Source organism: Haliaeetus leucocephalus, unplaced genomic scaffold, assembly GCF_000737465.1.
Source record: "Haliaeetus leucocephalus isolate CR32 unplaced genomic scaffold, Haliaeetus_leucocephalus-4.0 Scaffold184, whole genome shotgun sequence".
NCBI classification, from domain to species: Eukaryota; Metazoa; Chordata; class Aves; order Accipitriformes; family Accipitridae; genus Haliaeetus; species Haliaeetus leucocephalus.
Window position 1 is genome coordinate 3,683,105 of NW_010972620.1, and position 18,720 is coordinate 3,701,824.

Below are 18,720 nucleotides of genomic sequence, written 5' to 3' on the forward strand. Positions count from 1 at the left end.
TTCTTTGTCGCGACCCCTATACCATGCGAGAGGGGGGGGGGGGGGGGGGGGGTTAAATAACTTTAGTAAATAAAATAATTATTAAAAAGTAACTATACAATGTATAAATGCACACATACGTATTTTATATTTCTATTTTCCTACATATATAATTCATGTATATATACATAAAGCTGTCTTTTCCTATTAAATATACCACAAGCCATACCAGAAGCTACTATAGTAAAGTATGAATGAATGATCAATTACGCTAACAGCCTTTATATACAACTACAAAGGAAAAATTGATATAGTGTTCATCAGGACGCTATCCAGAAGACCAACATTCACATTTCATTCTGCCAATACAGTATCAAACTAAAGCGAACCATTTAAAAGGGCTCCGAAATATATTATGCAATAAAGCTATAGATATGAACTTTAACTCTCAGCAGTTCTTCCTTTCACCTCTTTGAAGGAGCAAATAAAGAAGATTTACAATCAAAGGAGCTTAATCTAACATAAACTGATATTAATCTCCATAGAATAAATAGAACATCACACCCATAAAGTGTGATTATGTTTCTTTTACTCATGGAAGAGACTTTCATATTTCATATAATTTTATGGTTTTGCCCTTCATGGGTGAAATACTCTATATTTCTCTCAACAAGTGATGTGGTATATAAAAAAAAAGATCTAAAAAAAGCAAAAATAACCTATGTCCATTAAATTTTCAGACAAATTATGAAATACAGAATTTAATATTTTCTGCAGTAACTTTCAAGAAGAATTAGAAATTTAATATATTGTTTTATTTTGCTGATTCATGCTAATTTAAGATTTAAAATTAAGGGGGGGGAAGACTCATTTAGATGGTCAATCAGTGAATTTGGTGAAAAAGGACTGCCAGCCAATGCCACATTTCAGCAGCCTTCCAAACCAAAAGATCCACGTAATTTCAAGACTTTTTTTTTGTGCTTTCCCCTCATTCTTTTCTTTCACTGCACTGTTTCTCTAGTGCAGTTGTTATCCTTTGTTAATAAATCACAGAAGTATAAAATACATTTAGAGTCACCAAGCCACATCAGCATTGTGTAGCGTATTAGTCTCAAATATCATCAAGAAATTTAATAAATTGCTAAAGGACTTTTCCCTTCATTATGTAACACTTCCAATGCCTTTTCCAAAGAGGCAAATGTATTTGAAGTGGTAGGTGTAGAAAAGTCATAACTCTCCTTATTAAAAGCCCTATTAACATGAAATTTTCCTGAAGGCAGGATAAGGATTTTTAGATTTCCAGGCCAAAGAAGCATCATAATTGTTCTGTAATTGTACTGTATAAAGAATACAAAGCCCCTGAGTCCCCTCAACCTGGTATTTAGAATTTTGACTGAAGAGATTCAAGACATGTAAGGAAAGAAATATAATTTTGAAACTGTAGAATGTTTCCCTAAAAATCACAAAAAATTATTGAAAGCATAGAAAACCAGTTATGATATAGAACACAATTGGACCACATATGCAGATGAAATTCAGATTTAAAAATTGAAATAGATGATGTAACTACTTTTTAATGTATAATTTTTAGTGCGGCTTTTGGAGTACACAGCAGAGTTTCCATAATTTTGCTTCTTATTGACAAAATGTAGCCCCCCCCCACCTTGAATCCCAATAAATAAATTTAAAACCTCAAAATCTTCCACACCAAATGCTTCATTCAGTACCAGGAAAATTTACTGGAATATTTTTATTAATATTCAATTTAAAAAGCTCATTAGATGAATTCCTTTGAATTCAGATGTCTCTTCTCAAAAGTAATAATTAGGTTTAAAATTTTAGTATCTATGAAATCCACAGCATAACATACCGTCTAGCACTCTCTTCTCTCTCTTTCTGTGATTTATTACAACTGAACACAAGGACCCTGAATATTTCTCTACTGCCATAAACAGATTTCTCATTTCTGCGATGTCACTCACTCCACAGCATGCCATATCGACTGCGTCTGCAGAGACAGACTGGCAGAGTGCTTGAGAAAGCTGCTTGTCACTTGCTATAATGGACAATGACATTATTGCCTAAAGGAAAACCCTAATATTTTTTACTTCCTTTATTTTTTGTTATTATTTTTCTTCATCAGCTTTGGTCCCACTTCACTATACACTTACATCTGGAAATAAACTTCTGAAGTTAACTTTGCAACTGGTACATATACCTTGTCATAAGATGACAGAATTGCTTCTCTTTTGAATTAAAATGACAAAAGCAAAATTTCAAGTCCATTTATCACAGATGAAAACCTGTTCTAGTTCTTTTGTTTAAAGTACAGTGAACTGGAGTTTCACAAAAAAGTTACCGGGATTAAGCACTCAAGAAGACAAATAGCTGTGAGGACCGATGTCGTTTTAGTCTAAGAAAACAACTGACTAATTAGATTTAAGAAAATACGATATAAAATGTAGGGAATCAAAACACAAACACAATATGAATTATGTGTGATGCTTCTTAGGACACAAATGCAGCTGTAAAAAGACGTATCTCTGAAAGGAGAACATTACAGAACTGTCTCAGAGTAAGGAGGCCTCCAAAGAACTGAGTCTCCAAAAAAAGACATACTTTCTTCAGGAGTCTTGGGAAGTATATTCCAGGTGCCACCTTCTGAAACTTCTGCAGTGAACACTACTACATAAGTGCCAGCTTTGATTCCAGTCAGATTTTCTAAAAGCAGAAGTAGTGACAAAATATTTTTTGGAGTGCTAGGCTACAGCACCATACATAATGAAGAGTGCATTTTAAGATTTTTTTTTTTTTTCTTCTAAAAAAGACTAGGAAAAAAAAGAAATCTTTCAGAACCTGTTACTGTCACCCAAACTTTCATCCTACAACTCCCCTCTGCACTTAAGCAACTCCAGAACTTATTTCTAGTTATTATGAACTGAGCAGAAACTGGAATTAAGCACTTCACCAGGTACAGTGAAAAAGCTTTTACCTACTGGATTTGATACATACAGGAAGTGAGAAGTTCAAAATTTTAAATGCACCTACTTGAAGGAAGGAAAAGCCTGTATCTGCTGTATATCAAGCAAGTACATAGGCCACCTTCAGATATCAAGCTGAGCATCTATTTTTACTTTGAGGAACAGTGTATGTTGAAATCAAAGTACGGCAAGCACAATTGCACTCACATGCACTTTCAAATGACCCAAAGGACGAACACAGAAAGAAGAAAAACAAGAATGAAATAATGGAAAACAGTTCTGTTCACCAAGGGATTAAATGACTCATCTGTTGTTTTGAAGAGCAACCACTCCAGTGGTACTGGGGAATCTCCTTTGCCTGCAGGCCAATAAGTGGCTGCCTTCTCAGGAAAAATGAATATACCAAATAACTCTACAGTGATGACAAAGTTTCTGGGTGATTCAGAGAGCGGAAGACACAAAACTACATTCCACAATTCAAAACAAACATTTTAAACGCCAAAAAAAACAACTCGAATTGCCCACTGCAGTATAGACCTGCTTGTCCCAGTGGAAGTCAGACAACGATTTGCTTCCAGGTGAGGTGAAAACTGTTTAATGCATCACTAAGTAAAAATCAATTTTATTCTAGCCCCAAATATAAAATCCATTTTGCTAAGATAACTTGATTTTCATGTTACCAGAAAATATTCTAATTTAGATTTACAAGGCTTCTGCATTTTCTGAGAACCCAGCCATGGTGGACGTGATCTGATCCTGACACACTGTGGTTTATCTTTCTTACAGAGATTAATATTTGTTCTCATAAAGCTAAGCATGCCAAAATCTAGCATTAGTTTATCATTCTTATTTTAACAAAAACAAAACATGAAGCCAGGCAAACACACCAAAGGATGCCAGTATAGAGAAGGAAATCACCCATGGCAAATTTATACCCAGAATGGCAGATTCAGGTACTGAGGCTCTCAGGAGCTCTGATACAACCCGCTAAAATGCAGCCAACCACTCCCACTGTGTGAAACACAACTGGAGTGACTGTTCTGAGATTTTGGCACACAGTTGTACATACGGGGGTGATAAATCTGGTTCTTTGGTATCTGCTGCAATTCCTACTATAGCTCATGCTGCTAGTCCTCATCCTAACCTAAATGCCCATCCCTTCCTCCTGCAATAAACACTGGATAATGTTTTGAATATTGTTTTCTCTCACTTGAAATGCTCACAGAAGGATTTGCCAGAAAGAATGCACCTCTGATCCTAAATGACCATAATTTTTCATAGAATTTCCTAAAGCACACACAAAAGAAGGATTTTTAAACTTCTAAAGTATCCATATTTCTTAATATCACCCTACTTATTACAAATTGGAGATTCTGCAATACATAATAGTAAACAGATATGTTATAAAAGTGACGAAAGTGCACCATTCCAGCCAGTCATAAAATCCACCAGTTGGCAGCTCCACCCCAAGAGCTGAACAAGAGGCAACTGAAGGAATTGTTCTGAGAGCATAAAGAAGATGTACAGTCAGAGAAAGCACCTGATTAGTTAGTGGTTGGTATTATGTATTTGAAACAGGTTTTTAAAAAATAGTTATGGCAGCAGCAGTTGCATATCATTACCTATGACAAAAATACTAATAGCTAGCCTTTGTCACCTGTATCGATTTCACGTTTCCCTGGTTTTTGATTATGAGACAAAACCGCATTTCTTACCAGAACTCCTGCTGCAGATTCTTGACACAAATAGTTTTTCCGAGAAATGCATGAGTACTGTTATAAATTCTTAACTATAATTTCATTTAAAAGCAGGTTTAGAAATCAGGAGTTTCTTGGCTCTCAATTCTGGATTTGCTCAGATCATATATACTAAAAACTAAGAAATATTGAACATTGTCAAATTTTATGCATGGTAGAATATGGTCTAAAGAAAAAGTGAACAATGCTTTCATAAACTAAAGATACTTCATATCCCATCATGAAATGCCTAAAATGTCCTGGCTACCTACTCAGCTAAAAGAATATATTCACGTAAGATTTGAAAACACTGAAAGCTCCTTTACCACTTACAGTTTGGAAAAAGAGCCAGGCTTTAGCTTATTGAGTGTTTTACTGGTCAGGGTAATACAGGAATAGACTTTCTTTAACTGTGGAGACTGCATTTCTTCAGTATAAGAAGAAAGATCATCCACATTTGCTGCCTGTGAAATTTTCTAATGAGATCTGTACTGCTTCAAAGCAGGTGGAAAAAAAAAAGTCACACACTTCTCAATTTGTGTGATGGCTAAAAGTCTTCAAGGCATGAGCTAAAAAGCATTGACTAAAGCAACACAAATGCCAAAGTTTCTAGAAGACTGTTAGGAATCTGTCACTACTCTTATATTACATATCTGATTACATTTCTACTCTTAAAGAAAAGGTCACTGAACCAGTAGATACAACGAAACCTTCCAGAATAAAAAGAATGAAATTAAATAGGGGTTCTTTTTTTCACTATTAGTAACATGGTCTGGAGCACTACAGTTGCTGTAATATTCTGCTTATTTTTTCAAAAGAACTTGTATTTCTATAACTTTTCTGTTCTAGGATGTACAACAGTATCTTGGTAGATCAAGCATTAATTACAGATCTAATCATAGCTTTTGTGCTTTATTATGCATAGTTTTAAATAAGTTCCTTACAGAACAATACTTTTAAAATAGTTGATCTTGATATATTGGGAAAATTCCAAGAAAGCTTGTTATTTTCAAGTTTCTGATTCAAGCAGTAAAACGTGCATTTCATCTTTTACTCTGAAACACACCCCTGTGAAGGAACGGCTTTAAACTATACTTTTGAATGGTTGTTAAAAAACATGTTCTTGTCAAATAAACCTATTTGCTGGTTTGGCTAGGCAGCCAGGATGAACAGGGTTGTACCATGTGTTCAGAAATATGAAAAATGTAATACTAGATAGGAGAAATGTAAATACACGTTTATCAAAGCAGGTTGAAACAAGTTTTGTTATCAAGCACATTCAAATTTGTCTTTAAACACAATTATTGTCTCTGTCAGTAATCTTAGCAAACATGGCCTGGGTTATTACTGTTACCAATGTAATTTGCCACTGTTTTAATATACCGCATTCCTATCCAGTAAAAAAAACAAACACCACAAAACAACAAACAAACAAACCAACCAACCCTTATTTTAAAAAGTTTTGTTAGGCTACAAACTGTTGAAACCAAATTTTCAGATAAAGTCTTGAACATTATCAACCACTTTGGAGAGGACATATTGATGCTGTCTTCAGGTATGACTAACTCCGTCCACTATTGTGGAAAAAAAAAAATTAATTGTTGCTACATTTTCCTATCAGAAATATTCTGCAGCTTGTTTAGACTAGTGATCCTGTAAAAACAACATGCAATTGAATAACTACTGAAAGTTTTAATGGTGTCTGGACTGGAAACTTTTCATTCTAAATTTCTCAGTCTTATTTTTTGTAAAGGACACACTAAGTATTTTTCCTACTTTTATTTACAACACATTGCAACTACTAGTCCAGTGACAAACAACCCAACAGTTTCTGTTTTGGATCATTTACACAGACCGACCATTTGCTAGCTCTGATGTCAGTGAGGATGCTATGCTTGCAGCAGTTACAAATTGGGAGTGTCGCTGTGACATTATGCATGATTGGTTTGGTTCTGTGGTAAGAAAATAAATGGACCTCTAACACCTATGAAAACCAGTCGTTTAATTCAGAACCAACTCAAGCTTCTCCTCTCATCTCCTCTCCCTTCCCTTTTCCTCTCAGGTTCTGCTTTGCAAGGTGTGAATCTACTGTGTGCTATTCTTTCTGGTTTTTTTCTTAGAACCACAATATGAGAGCTCCAGCTCCTAGACATGCTACCTATGTCCACAGACACCTTAACACCAATTCAGTTGTAGAAGAGTACCATAAAACCTTACATCAAGATTCTAAGATATATTTTGATAAACACTCTATTTCTCATCATAACCATCAAACCTTAGCCTGATTTTACGTGCCTTTGGAGGGTGCCCTATCCTTAAGTTTTGTACCTTGGTTGGATTACTGCAATGCGCTACTCACAGCATTTCCTGATTCCTTTAGATATTTCTGCAACTAGGCTCCTCGGGTTGATTATTAATGTTATGCTGCAGATAGCTGTAAGCCCCTAGTGATCTGAGTGCCAGCTGAAAGCCTTGGTTACATGATTAGACTGGGGGTCAGTCAAAGGCAGCAGTAGAATAGCTGCCAAGTATCCTACCACCTTTCTCTCTGTATGGGTGATTACATTGGACTTGGCTTCCAATTAGTTTACTGTTCAGGCAGAGAGATCTCTCCTTACATCAGGATCACTGTGAGTTTGCATTTACCCGGAATAAACCATATCAGATAGACCATCACACCAGGAAAGCTAATGCAATATATCTCTAGAGATGGCTTCACCATCAAAGAGCCTATAGTTCACCTTTTCTAAGCCTGCATTAGGGCACGAAGCAGAAATAAATTGCTCTTAGTCTACCTCTGCTATTTGTCACAGGGCCCCTCTGTTCTATTGTACTTGGACAGACTTTGCTTTCTTCTGTAGGAGTTTGTCATCTAAAAGTTTGCATGAGCGTCAACATTTTTTAGATCTTGCTGGCTTCTCAGAAAAAAACCCAACAAAACCAACAACCAAACACCAAAACCCCCAAACACTACTAGACCGATCTTTAGGCAACCAGCATTTTATTGCTCTGTTTGTGGTGAATTGAGGAGAAATGGGATGCTTTGCATCAGCTACTAAACCGCTCTCCATTAGCCAATGCATTGGGTACAGAAGACTTCAGGATCTGCTCATTTCTGTTGCCTTTTTGGTGACAGCAATTAACAAAAGTTGGTCTGTTCACAGCATTTAAGAGTCTGATTCTTCAGGTACAGTTGCTCAGAGCACAGTGATTAAAGTGAACAGAAAAGCTATGAACTTGTAAAATAAATGCATGGCAGTTCTAGAAATGCAGAAAGTCTGATGAACATACTTGTCTGTCACTGTTCACATTTTGCATACGCTTTGTGGTTATTGGGGAATATCTTTCACAGCAAGATTTCAAAGCACCGTAACTAATTCATGTATATTCAAGTGTGTGACATTTTATAAGACAGCTGAACTTTTAAGAAGTCTTTCAGTGGAGTTTTGTTCAGATCCTAGAACAGTTGTCCATTTGCAGTTGAAGCCAAGGCCTGCATTGCTGCCACAACCACATCTCATGCATCACCTACTGCCTTTCACAACTAATCTCTCAATCATAAAAGCATTAGTGGTGATTTGGGGTGCTTTATTAAAAAGAAAAAGCTATTGAACAGAACCATCTTTTTTAATAATTCTTTAAAAGAATTTACAAAAAATTCACACACATAAATTACTAGTTTAAGTCAGTATAGCTGGTTTCTCTTAATCACTGTAATATACAGTACATCTCTAGCTAATCTCTATGAAGGAAGCGTGAAGACTGTACCACTGAATACATGAGAGATGCCAGCAGCTGCCTGTAGTTACAGGGCAATGGCCTGGATCCTCCACTGGTGCAAATGAGAGAACATAGTTTAAAGGCTTCCTTGCAGGCATTTCTTAAGATTAAGAAGCTGGTTAAGATGTTGGTTTGATGGAAAAGAATCAGCATGATTTCAGGCAGAAGACAGAAAAAGCAATTTACCTGAAGAAGGTGACAAAGAACTGCACCAGATCCATGATAGTGTTGTGCTGTGAGAAGGCAATCTGCAAATAAAATAGAAGTAAATTACAACATTTTCAGAGTCAACAGGTCTTTTTAGGCTGGGGCTTTATGGCTCCACGGGTGATTAGTTTCAAGTGTAATTTCAGTCTAGTGCACACACACCTGCATTTACCATAAAGTGAGTGAGATGAGCAACTAACTCCCATGCGTTTGCCTGTGTCAAAATACAAATAATGGAATATAGGCTTTCTATTGAAGTAAAGTTAATAGAAATAGCCACATAAAACTTGCTCGATATAAACAATGAAAACAACATGCAAAATATTAAGAAATCTTATCGATATAAATTGTCTTCTTTATAGTCAACTGTTTTAACTATTACCATTTTCCATTTTAATTACAACAATGAAACAAGGTTTTAGAAATGACAAAAAAAATCTTGTGCTTAAAATTAATACATTTTAAATATTTTAATTATATCATATTAAAATTAATGCATATGTTAATTTTTAAAAAAACAGATAAATCTGCTGCATAATAAAACAAGCTGTTTCAAAGCAAATTACTTTAAAGACAAAGTAACAAACATTCTTCTAGGCTACACTTTTACAGCCTCACTAGAACATGCATCAGTTCAACTATTTACCGTAATTTTTCACAAAGATTTAATAATTATCTCTAAGACAGCATAGACACATAGGTACACACTCACACTTGCATGCAATAGAGCCTATAATTATTATTATAATTACTTTTTGCTAATGTTAAGAACTGTACTTAATATTTAAGTTATATCTAAAAATATCCTTAAGTGCCTGTCTTGTTTAGTGTTTCATTGTTTATAATTGTCAAACTGAAGATATATAGAATATTTTGAATTGCACGAAGTGTTTATCTAACTATATTCCAAGCCTGTTCAAATAATTGTTGTTTTTAGAGATCTTTGTGCACTGAGGATCTGATCTTCACTAGTAACTATACCAAATTACTCTGATTCTCATTCATAGCTGACTTGTGAACTTTTGAAATGATAACTCATGACACTCAAGAATTTTTTTTATTTTATTTTAAGGCAAAGCTACAATGTAAACGTTAGTATTATAATGGTGTTACTGTGCATTGTGCCAGCTAAACGCAGCTAACCATAGGTTGGATTGCTTAAAGTCTAAGGAAGGAAGAGCATATGAACTGCATCATTCCAAGAATAAGCATAGAGGGCACCACCATGCACACACACCTCTAAAATGTAATTTCTCCTTTCTCTTCACTAATAATGCACAATTGTAAGCAATGCAAACAACTCTAGGAGCTCTGGAATTCGGTACAGAAAGCAGATATTTCAAATTTCTCAGCCCAAATTATCAGGAAAGATACCTGACAAATGAAACAGAATATCATTTAGTGTACTAAGCTCCTTGAGTGCTATCATCTATCTGCTCTCTAGAGAGGAAATCTAAATGTGCCTAGCTTAAGTAGCCTGCTGTGTTTGGATCAGGGCAAAACCTACATTTTGGCCTGGGAGCCTGTGAAAAGACATGAAGCTGAAGACCACGTGGGAACGAAGCAGGAGAGAGAAAGAACTCTTTGACTCACTAAAGTTTAATATACAAATCTTTTCACATTTGTCTCATATAATCAGAAATTTTAAATTCTCAGAAACTTTACCTTAGGTTACTGTCATGATGAATACTGTATCAAAATGAAGAGATTGTATCAAGACTCCCTAATCAGGGAGTAAAAATAGGAAAAAGTTGAAGAGTTGAAGAAATTATAGAGTGGACATAATTGTCAAAGTACCTGTTAATGCCAATGTAGCCTTTATTTTACATAGAAAAGATAAAAGCTGAGAAAATATCTGAAGATTACTTTGGCCCAATATAAAGTTCATCCCAAGCATAAACAACTCTTTAAGAATATCTTGTATGAAAAACAAAAGCTCTCTATATTCAATCTTTATTTTAAATGCAGGCTGGATTCCCTTCAAAAAATATTTAGTATTCAAATTAACTGCTGGCTTTTCCAGAATGTTTTTTACAAATACCATACTCCAGGAGATGAACTAACACAAAGTGAAAAAAACATGCCAGTTTGGACAGAGTTCACCTTTTGTGACCTGTTAAAAAGCTATTTGTTGAAGGAGCATTTATATTCTGCATTACTTCAATTATTTTCATTCAAGGTGTCAACATTTATTAACAGCAACTGTTAGTCTAGAAACAACTACGGTCAAGGGAAAGTCCTGCAGTCAAAAACCGCAATCTGATCACAGTCATATCAGGAAAGTTTTACCTCAAATTTTTCTAAGAAATTGTAGTGCCTTTATTTCTCTTTTTCTACACACAGCAAATATGAAGTAAGCAGATTTACAACAGTTTATTGATTTTATATGGCTGTTAATGATTAAATTATTTGCATATTCCTAAGATCAAGATGGGATAGATCGTTTTTGCACAAAAACAGACACAAAAGGAATGATTTTACATTTTCCACCTTCTATTAATCAAATCATCTACTTAACACAATTGTGATGTTCTTTTGCTGGAGTTCATGTTTGCAAATCTATGGAAGAACTTCTCTCTGTAAAACTTATTTGTTTGGTTGTATGGGATATTCCTGCAAGTACTCATACTTTAGAGCAAAACCACAGTAAAATATAAAGCTCCATCCTAGAAGTAATTTCAAATTGTAATCAAACATTATCTTCTAATGATTACATTAGACTTCATGTTTAAAAGATGAACTACAGTATTTTCTGAGGAAACAGTACCATGCATCTTAGACTAATTTCAATACAGAATATTAGCAAAAAGAATACATACTTTAATTAAATGTAGATCATGAAGGAGCAAGTAAATGTCGTGAATCTAAGCCTGACACAAAGAACCATAATACAATTTAATAGATTTATTTCCATGGGATTTTCATCTAGATATGAATGTTATTGTCTTTTTTCTTCTGCCTACATAGACAAGGGACATGACAAGGAAAATTCTTTCAACCCCAGGTTTTCACTTTGGACTTAAAGATACTAGAGATTAATAGCTCTTTTGTTAATTCGTATCATGCCTAAGTAGCCCTCAGTTTCACCAAAATGTCTAATAAGCCAACGGAACCACAAATATTATCTCTCTCTTCTCCTATAAATGAAGATCAAGATAAATATCATCTCCATCACTTCCTATAGAATAGAATCAACAAGTGCCATGTGGAAAATAATTTTCTATGTAAAGGATGGCCTCTATGAGTGAACACAAAATTTCCAGCATAAAACTACTTCTCTTGGAGAAAGAGGAGCAAAAACACCTCTGCTTTACACAGCTTAACACTGAAAATTAAAGTAGGATTACTTACAGTACTAGAAAACATTACTTGAAATACAATTTCAGGTGCAAATGCCAATTCTTTCATTCACACCAGCATTAGATTTCTGAAAGAGAAGTTAGGACTGACTGACATCAATATAGCAGCTAGAGATATGGCTATAGAAGCAGATGTATTTCAGTAACTGTCCATGATCTATGCTTCTCTGCAAAGGCAAGCTTAGAGACAGCTATCTGTCATAAATGTTATTGGACTGTTTTCCCACCTTTACAGAAACCACTAGAAAACTTCTCATGAACTGCAACAGTTCTTTTCCCTGTTTGGCTAGGGTTACAAGCTTTCAGTGACTTTATGATCCAATACTGTTACAGATAAATTGTTGTTTTGCAACATAAATAATGACAGGTTTTGCCAAAATCTACAAAATGGATGCTTATTTTTAAATACTCTGCTATTGACAGCAAAGAAAAATAAATCAATTAGAAAATTTAAGGTGAATCAGAAGTTATAATTTTCATAAGGACATCCCAAACTGTAGCCCAAACAAAAAAGAACCATATTCTGAGGGCTTCAAGATATGCAACAAAACCTTTAGTCTGATTTCATAACACTACTCAGTTTTATTTTCCTTATAACTTGGTTACAGTAGTGGAATATCCCTTGAATGCAGCCAATGCCATTTGATTTGTAGCTGACCTAAAGTTTTGTCATTTGCTGCTAAAAAACTACCAGCAGATGATTATTAGATTATGAAGCTATAATGAATTTGCTGAAACAAAAACATTACAGGACTTAGAAATTCCTAGCTTTGTACTCCAGTAGGGCAAAGTCTAATCGCAACACCTCGTTCACAGAAAAACCTAGAAGTTGTTTGAGCTTTCCCTTAGCTTTGTGAATTTAAAAATAAATAAATAAAAATAAAATTGTGAGACACCTCCATCAAGAATAAAAGCTGTCCTATGATTAGATGATCTCTACCTTGAGCAATGTGACAAAAGATGAATTTTTGTGGGGTAGTTTGGGACATTCTAATGGTGGTGAAACTTCAGCTATGAGGATCTATAACAAGGAAGAGTTGAATGCATCAATATTTTTTTCCACAAGATAAAAATGAGTCAAGTTCTTGAGCACGCAAGTTCTTTCTGATGCTCAGAACAGAGGACTTCAAACCAAAATAAAAGTTGGGAAGATTGCTCATTTTAGTATATTAGATCATATAATGTGTCTTTCTTGTGTGGTTTTATTTGCAGAGTTGAGAGGATAGGTGAGGGAGGAAGAAGAGTTGGTAAGATAGGCAAGTTGTAACGAAAAAGAGACATGGATAGTTCATAACCTGTGAAACATGAAGAGATAAGCATGTGCAAGGAAACTATAACGTGACATAAAACTGATGCTTCTGCTAAAGCCAAGGTTTTTTGTATCCTAGACTCAAGGTTCATCTTGTGAAGGAGTTGTGAGGAGCAGGACCCAGAGGTAAGAACTGCAGTGACTCTTTTATGAAGAATGCTCTATAATTAAACTCCGAGCAATTGCTTTCAACTTGGATTTAGCTTTGAAGTCTGATGCTTCTGTATCAGACATGAAGAAGCACTTGTGTGTCTGAAAGTTTGACTAACTTTTCCAGGTATCCAGCTGGCTTAATAAAAGATACAAACTTCTACATACAAAACCCATCTTGCCATCTTAACTTTAGGGATAGTGTTACCAGAGGTGCTTTTCCTATCATTTTTTCTGCTTGGATTTTTATCTGGATGAACTAAAATATTCAAAAATTTAATTTTCATGTCCAATCTTATAGTCCACTATCCTATAGTACAGAATAAAAAGATTCCAAAGCAAAATGTGTTACGTATATGTTCCAGCTCACAGTCTTGAGATAGAAAGGCATATGAAGAAAAAGCTGATGGGTGATAAATGAGCTGTGGTAATTGCTCCAACAAGCATTACTGATAAGTCTATCTTTTTTCTCTGCCATGTTCAAGTCTTTGAAAAATACGTTTTTTAAAAAACAAACATAAACCCCTAAGAAAGTACTTAAGATCTTTACATCACATGACCTATTTGGAAGACAAGGCATGGTGACTGCTGACAAATCTTTTGTAGCAATTGGGGATTCAAAAGTCAGATATCCGGCAGAATATGCCGGAGAGCACTGCATACAAGGATGTATTGCAACCAGCATTTCAATGTATGCTATTTCTTAATTTCTGATGGTTTTGTTACGTGCATGATGTAGGAAATACACTTTACACTGAATAATGTTGGATGGAAAGCTCTGTTGAAATAGGAACAACTTTTGAACACAGGGGTTTTTCCAACCTTCAGAAGTTAATGTCTGCAGGAACAGATTTTTTTTCCACTGCTCTAGATGCTCCATTTCATGTTCACCTTGAATATCACATGCGGCAATAATACAGTCCTACAGAATAATAGGTCAAGATCTGTTCCACCACAAAAATGAGACAATCTTTAAAGTCTAACCTAGGGACATCTTTCATATGGAAATAGTAAGTCTGGCCTCAGAATTTTGTGGTTTAGTTTGAAAAATATAGGTGCTGAGAAGCTGTCTCTGCAGTTCTAATGAAACCAATCTAGCAAAAGGAAAAAAGGGAAAATTAGGCACAACAGGAGTGCACTAAATCAAAATTCCACATTTGCAGGAAACATGAACCTAAGCCATGAAATGGTTCATATATTCAAATAACGTACGTAAAAAGCAATTTTAATCTATGCTCCGTTTCATGACATTATCCGCTAATGTAAACTTCTATCTGCTCAGGCTCTCAGACAATGAACAAATACTTCCATTAATATAATTCTTTCATCTTCCATTGTTAATAAATTAAGAATGAACAAAAAAGAGAAACTAAAATAAATACGTGGTGAAACTTTGGTAGATGGTCTAATTATTAAATCTGGAAACATAATACAATAAGGTCAGACATAACCCAAACTAAACTGCCTGGACTGTGCTGATTATGCATACTTAAACCCTGCAGAATTATTACTTCCTTCAGTATCATCAAAACTGTAATTTAATTTCTTCTTGGATAAAACTATTATACACTCCCACACTGGTACTACCTATGTTCTGAAGCAGAAGAAATGGATATTGACTGAACATAAACACTAACACATTTTGTTGTCCGTCCTCTTTTACACTTTCTTGCAGCACACTTTTTGACTGAGGCAACTTTAGACAACAAAGATAAAAGACAGCTGAGGAAAATACTTGTGTAGATGGTCACATTTTTGTGTATGACATTTTTATCAGGAAAATGGGAAAGACCAAATACTGTGATAATTTGAAACAGGATGTTAGAAAATTTAGATACATAATAAATTTTCGCATTTACTATTTGTTGTATGAAGTGAAGTTGAGATACATGCTGTGCAGAAACATGACTGCAGAGACCCAAGTATAAACTATTTTAAAGACATTATTATGTACTATATAATAATTGGGTGGGGAAAAAAAATCTACGGATATCTTTAAGCTCAGTAAATATGTAACTAGTAATTATTCAGTAATCATGTAACAGAAGATCAGTTACTCCTTTTTTTTTTGCTTAAATATAACTACAGTTATATGGGGTTTTTTTAAAGAGAGTAAAAAATGGTAATGACTGTTCTTTCACATTGGACTTTGAATATGAACAGTGACCTGTACCAGTGAAAGGTAGATGGTAGGAAATTCTGTCATTTTCCCAATAGAAATATTTAACAGGCAAAGCACAAAATGTATTTTCTTTTCCTTTGGAAAACAAAAATTCCAAGAGAACATGGCAAGAAAAGGACAAAGTTACCAACAATTAATGCAAATTATTCCTGTCTAAATTAGAGAAACATTAAACACTTTCACATGGAGGCTAAAAATGCCACACAATTATTCTATATATTGGCTTTCCTAGAAATTGAAAAAGAAATTTTAAAGAAAATTTATCAGAATTTTGCTATGTGGAATATGTCAAATCTAGTCAAATATGTGAATCTAGTCAAAATTAGTCAGCTAGTTTATAATAATCAGCAGAGATAGGAAGGCACTTCATAGGTGAGTGACTCTAAAATAGATGTGGGACTCTCATAATGTGGAATGAATTACCCTATGGAGCTGCCATTTCTCTCTGCTAACAACACAGGGAGTCTACGATTAGTTTAGACTATAGATCTAATGTCAAACGTAGAATATAAATGTTACGTGAAATAAATGTCTCCCATAGTTTCTAAGAACTGATCGAGTATTTCTGCAAAATAACGTAATGCTAAAACAGGAAAAAGAAGTATTTCTTCTTGCTGGGAAGAAATGATCAGAGAAGCAATGTGGAGCTAAGTGCCTGCTGGCAGAATCCTACTGCTTTCTACTGTGTTGATGCCAGTAAAGAATTTATTTTTATGTTGACAAACAGTCCTCCCAGATGATGAGAATTAGTGATAGCAAAACTTTCATACTGATAACATAAATAGAAAATGAAAGATAACTTAAAGAAAATCAGACTCGGAATCACAGTATTCGCATCAAGATTTGATAAACAGATTCCATAGATTATTTCTGCATGCTGAAGTCCTGTGTCTCATAATGGCATACACCAGATTATCCAAATACCCACCCTTTTCTTTCTCAAACAATGTAATAATTACAGGATATTATTTCCACTATTCAGAGTCATGAAAGGCTGAAAGACTATCTAGGTTTGCATTCAAGTGAGATGAATGACATTCTTAAAGAAGGTTTTTACAGCTGAATTTTTTCCTACCTTGCACTTTGCCTGTTAAATTCAATATGCATACACTGCTATTTCACCGCTTTATTTAATTTTTTGTTTGTGTACACATATGAACAAATGCATACCACACAGAGAAACACTCAGTTAATAACCTCCAAGAAGTGAAGGAGAAAATCTGGGGGAGGGGAACTGTTATCTAACTTACAGTTTAATTCAGTATGCAAAATATCTTCATAATGATTAATACAGACATTATTAAGAAATTGAAATATTGAGTGTTAAAGTCAATGAGAGAATGAAAGAAAATTAAAAGGCACAGATAAGGGAGAAACGGCATGTTTCAAAATTAAATTTAAAAAAAAGAGTAAAAGTAGTTGACGCAAAGACCTATAGTATTGGAAAGTTATTTTAGACATAAATCTTTGCAGGACTGAGTTCTACAAACTGAGTGTGAAACAGCAGATTTCTAGACAACATCTTCCAAAACTCTGGTTTTTAAAAGCCTCGCTAGATTAAATGAACAGGCAGGAAAATTAAATATAGAAGTGAAAGGAATGGAGTCAGGGAATTTGTCAGGCAGAGTTGAATGACTAAATTCTACTACAAAGAGAAGCATTGCATAGTGATATGGTTTTGTTCGTCAAACTACATTAAGGAAAAGCCATTTCTGTCACTTGCTAGAATAGGATTTCTCTCTCTTTTCAGCTTTCTTGTTATGACTTCTTACGACATCTTATTACGACTTGATAAATTAGTCTTCCACTAGGAAAGCTGCACCTGTTATGGACTATGCTTTACATGTTAGCATGACAGACTAATAGAAATGTGGACTGGAAGAAACATCACAAGCTCATGTTGTTCAACTTCCCACTCAAAGCCAGGCTACTGTCAAGACCAGATCAGGTCAACAGCATCTTTTTCCAGGTAAGTTTTGAAAAGCTCCAAGCATGGATATTCCAAAGCCACTCTGGGAAACTTGTTTCAGTACAGCATTGCTAACATAATTAATTTTTTCTAATGTTCGATCAGAATTTCCCAAGGTGTACCTGTGGCCACTTTCCCTTGGTTTACCACCTGCTACTACAGAGAAGAATTTAACTTCGTTATCTCTTCCACATCTCCTAGTATCTCCTCCACAAGTAATTGTAGCCTACTATTGGAGGCTCTCTGCCAGACTAAACAAGCCCAAGCTCCACAGCTTCAAGCTAGTTCGTGTGCTTCCGGCCCCTAAAAATCTTTGTGGCACTTCTCCTGGACCCCCTCAGCTTCTCAATATCCTTTCTGCACTGGGACACCAAAAATTGGAGTCTCATTTCATATGCAGCCTTACCAGAGCTGGGTAAAAGGGGGATAATTTTCTCTTAATGAGGTCCCACACTTGGGTATTGCCTGTACTGGAATGAGAGCATACTGTTGGCTAATATTGAAGTTGACATTAGGTAATTCCACCCTGGTTAGGGCTTTGCACTTCTTGTCAGACTTCATGAGGTTTCTGTTGGCCCAATCCTCAAATTTCCTAAGGTCGTCCCGAATCAAAGCTCTACTGTTTGACATATCAAACCCTCTCCCTCTCAACATCAAGCCATCTTGGTCTTCTGATAAACGAAACACTTTTAACATTGACATTTTTCAAAGTAAAATAGATTCTTGATCCTTTTCACATCCTTGATACATCTCTCGTTTTGGTTTTGGGGGTTTTTTATCTGTAGAAGCTGGTACCAATAGCAGTCGCACTAAGGATAAAACAATGACAACTGCATGCTCGTCTTCAACCCTCTTAAAAAATTCCATGGTCCTTTGACCTACAGTGCTACCCTTACAATTCATTTTCAAACGAGCGTGTGTTCAAGTTCCTTTCTGATTCATTCCTATTCAAAAAACAATCTCCATTCTGACAACGTAATTTAGATTTTTTTTCCTGTCAAAGCTAAATTAGGTAAAGCACAGGCTGGTGATATTGCATCTAAAGAGTGTGAGAAACTACCTGGGTGC

The 18,720-nt window shown here is 35.1% G+C and overlaps 1 protein-coding gene across 1 annotated transcript in view; it reads right to left on the reverse strand.

The window, feature by feature from the left end:
• Positions 1 to 18,720, reverse strand: part of ATRNL1 (attractin-like 1) — a 536,085-nt gene that overhangs the window by 247,271 nt on the left and 270,094 nt on the right. Inside the window, exon 25 of the mRNA XM_010564713.1 lies at positions 8,663 to 8,724. Within this exon, the coding sequence (XP_010563015.1) occupies positions 8,663 to 8,724 (62 nt within the window). The remainder of the gene's footprint in view (positions 1 to 8,662; positions 8,725 to 18,720) is intronic.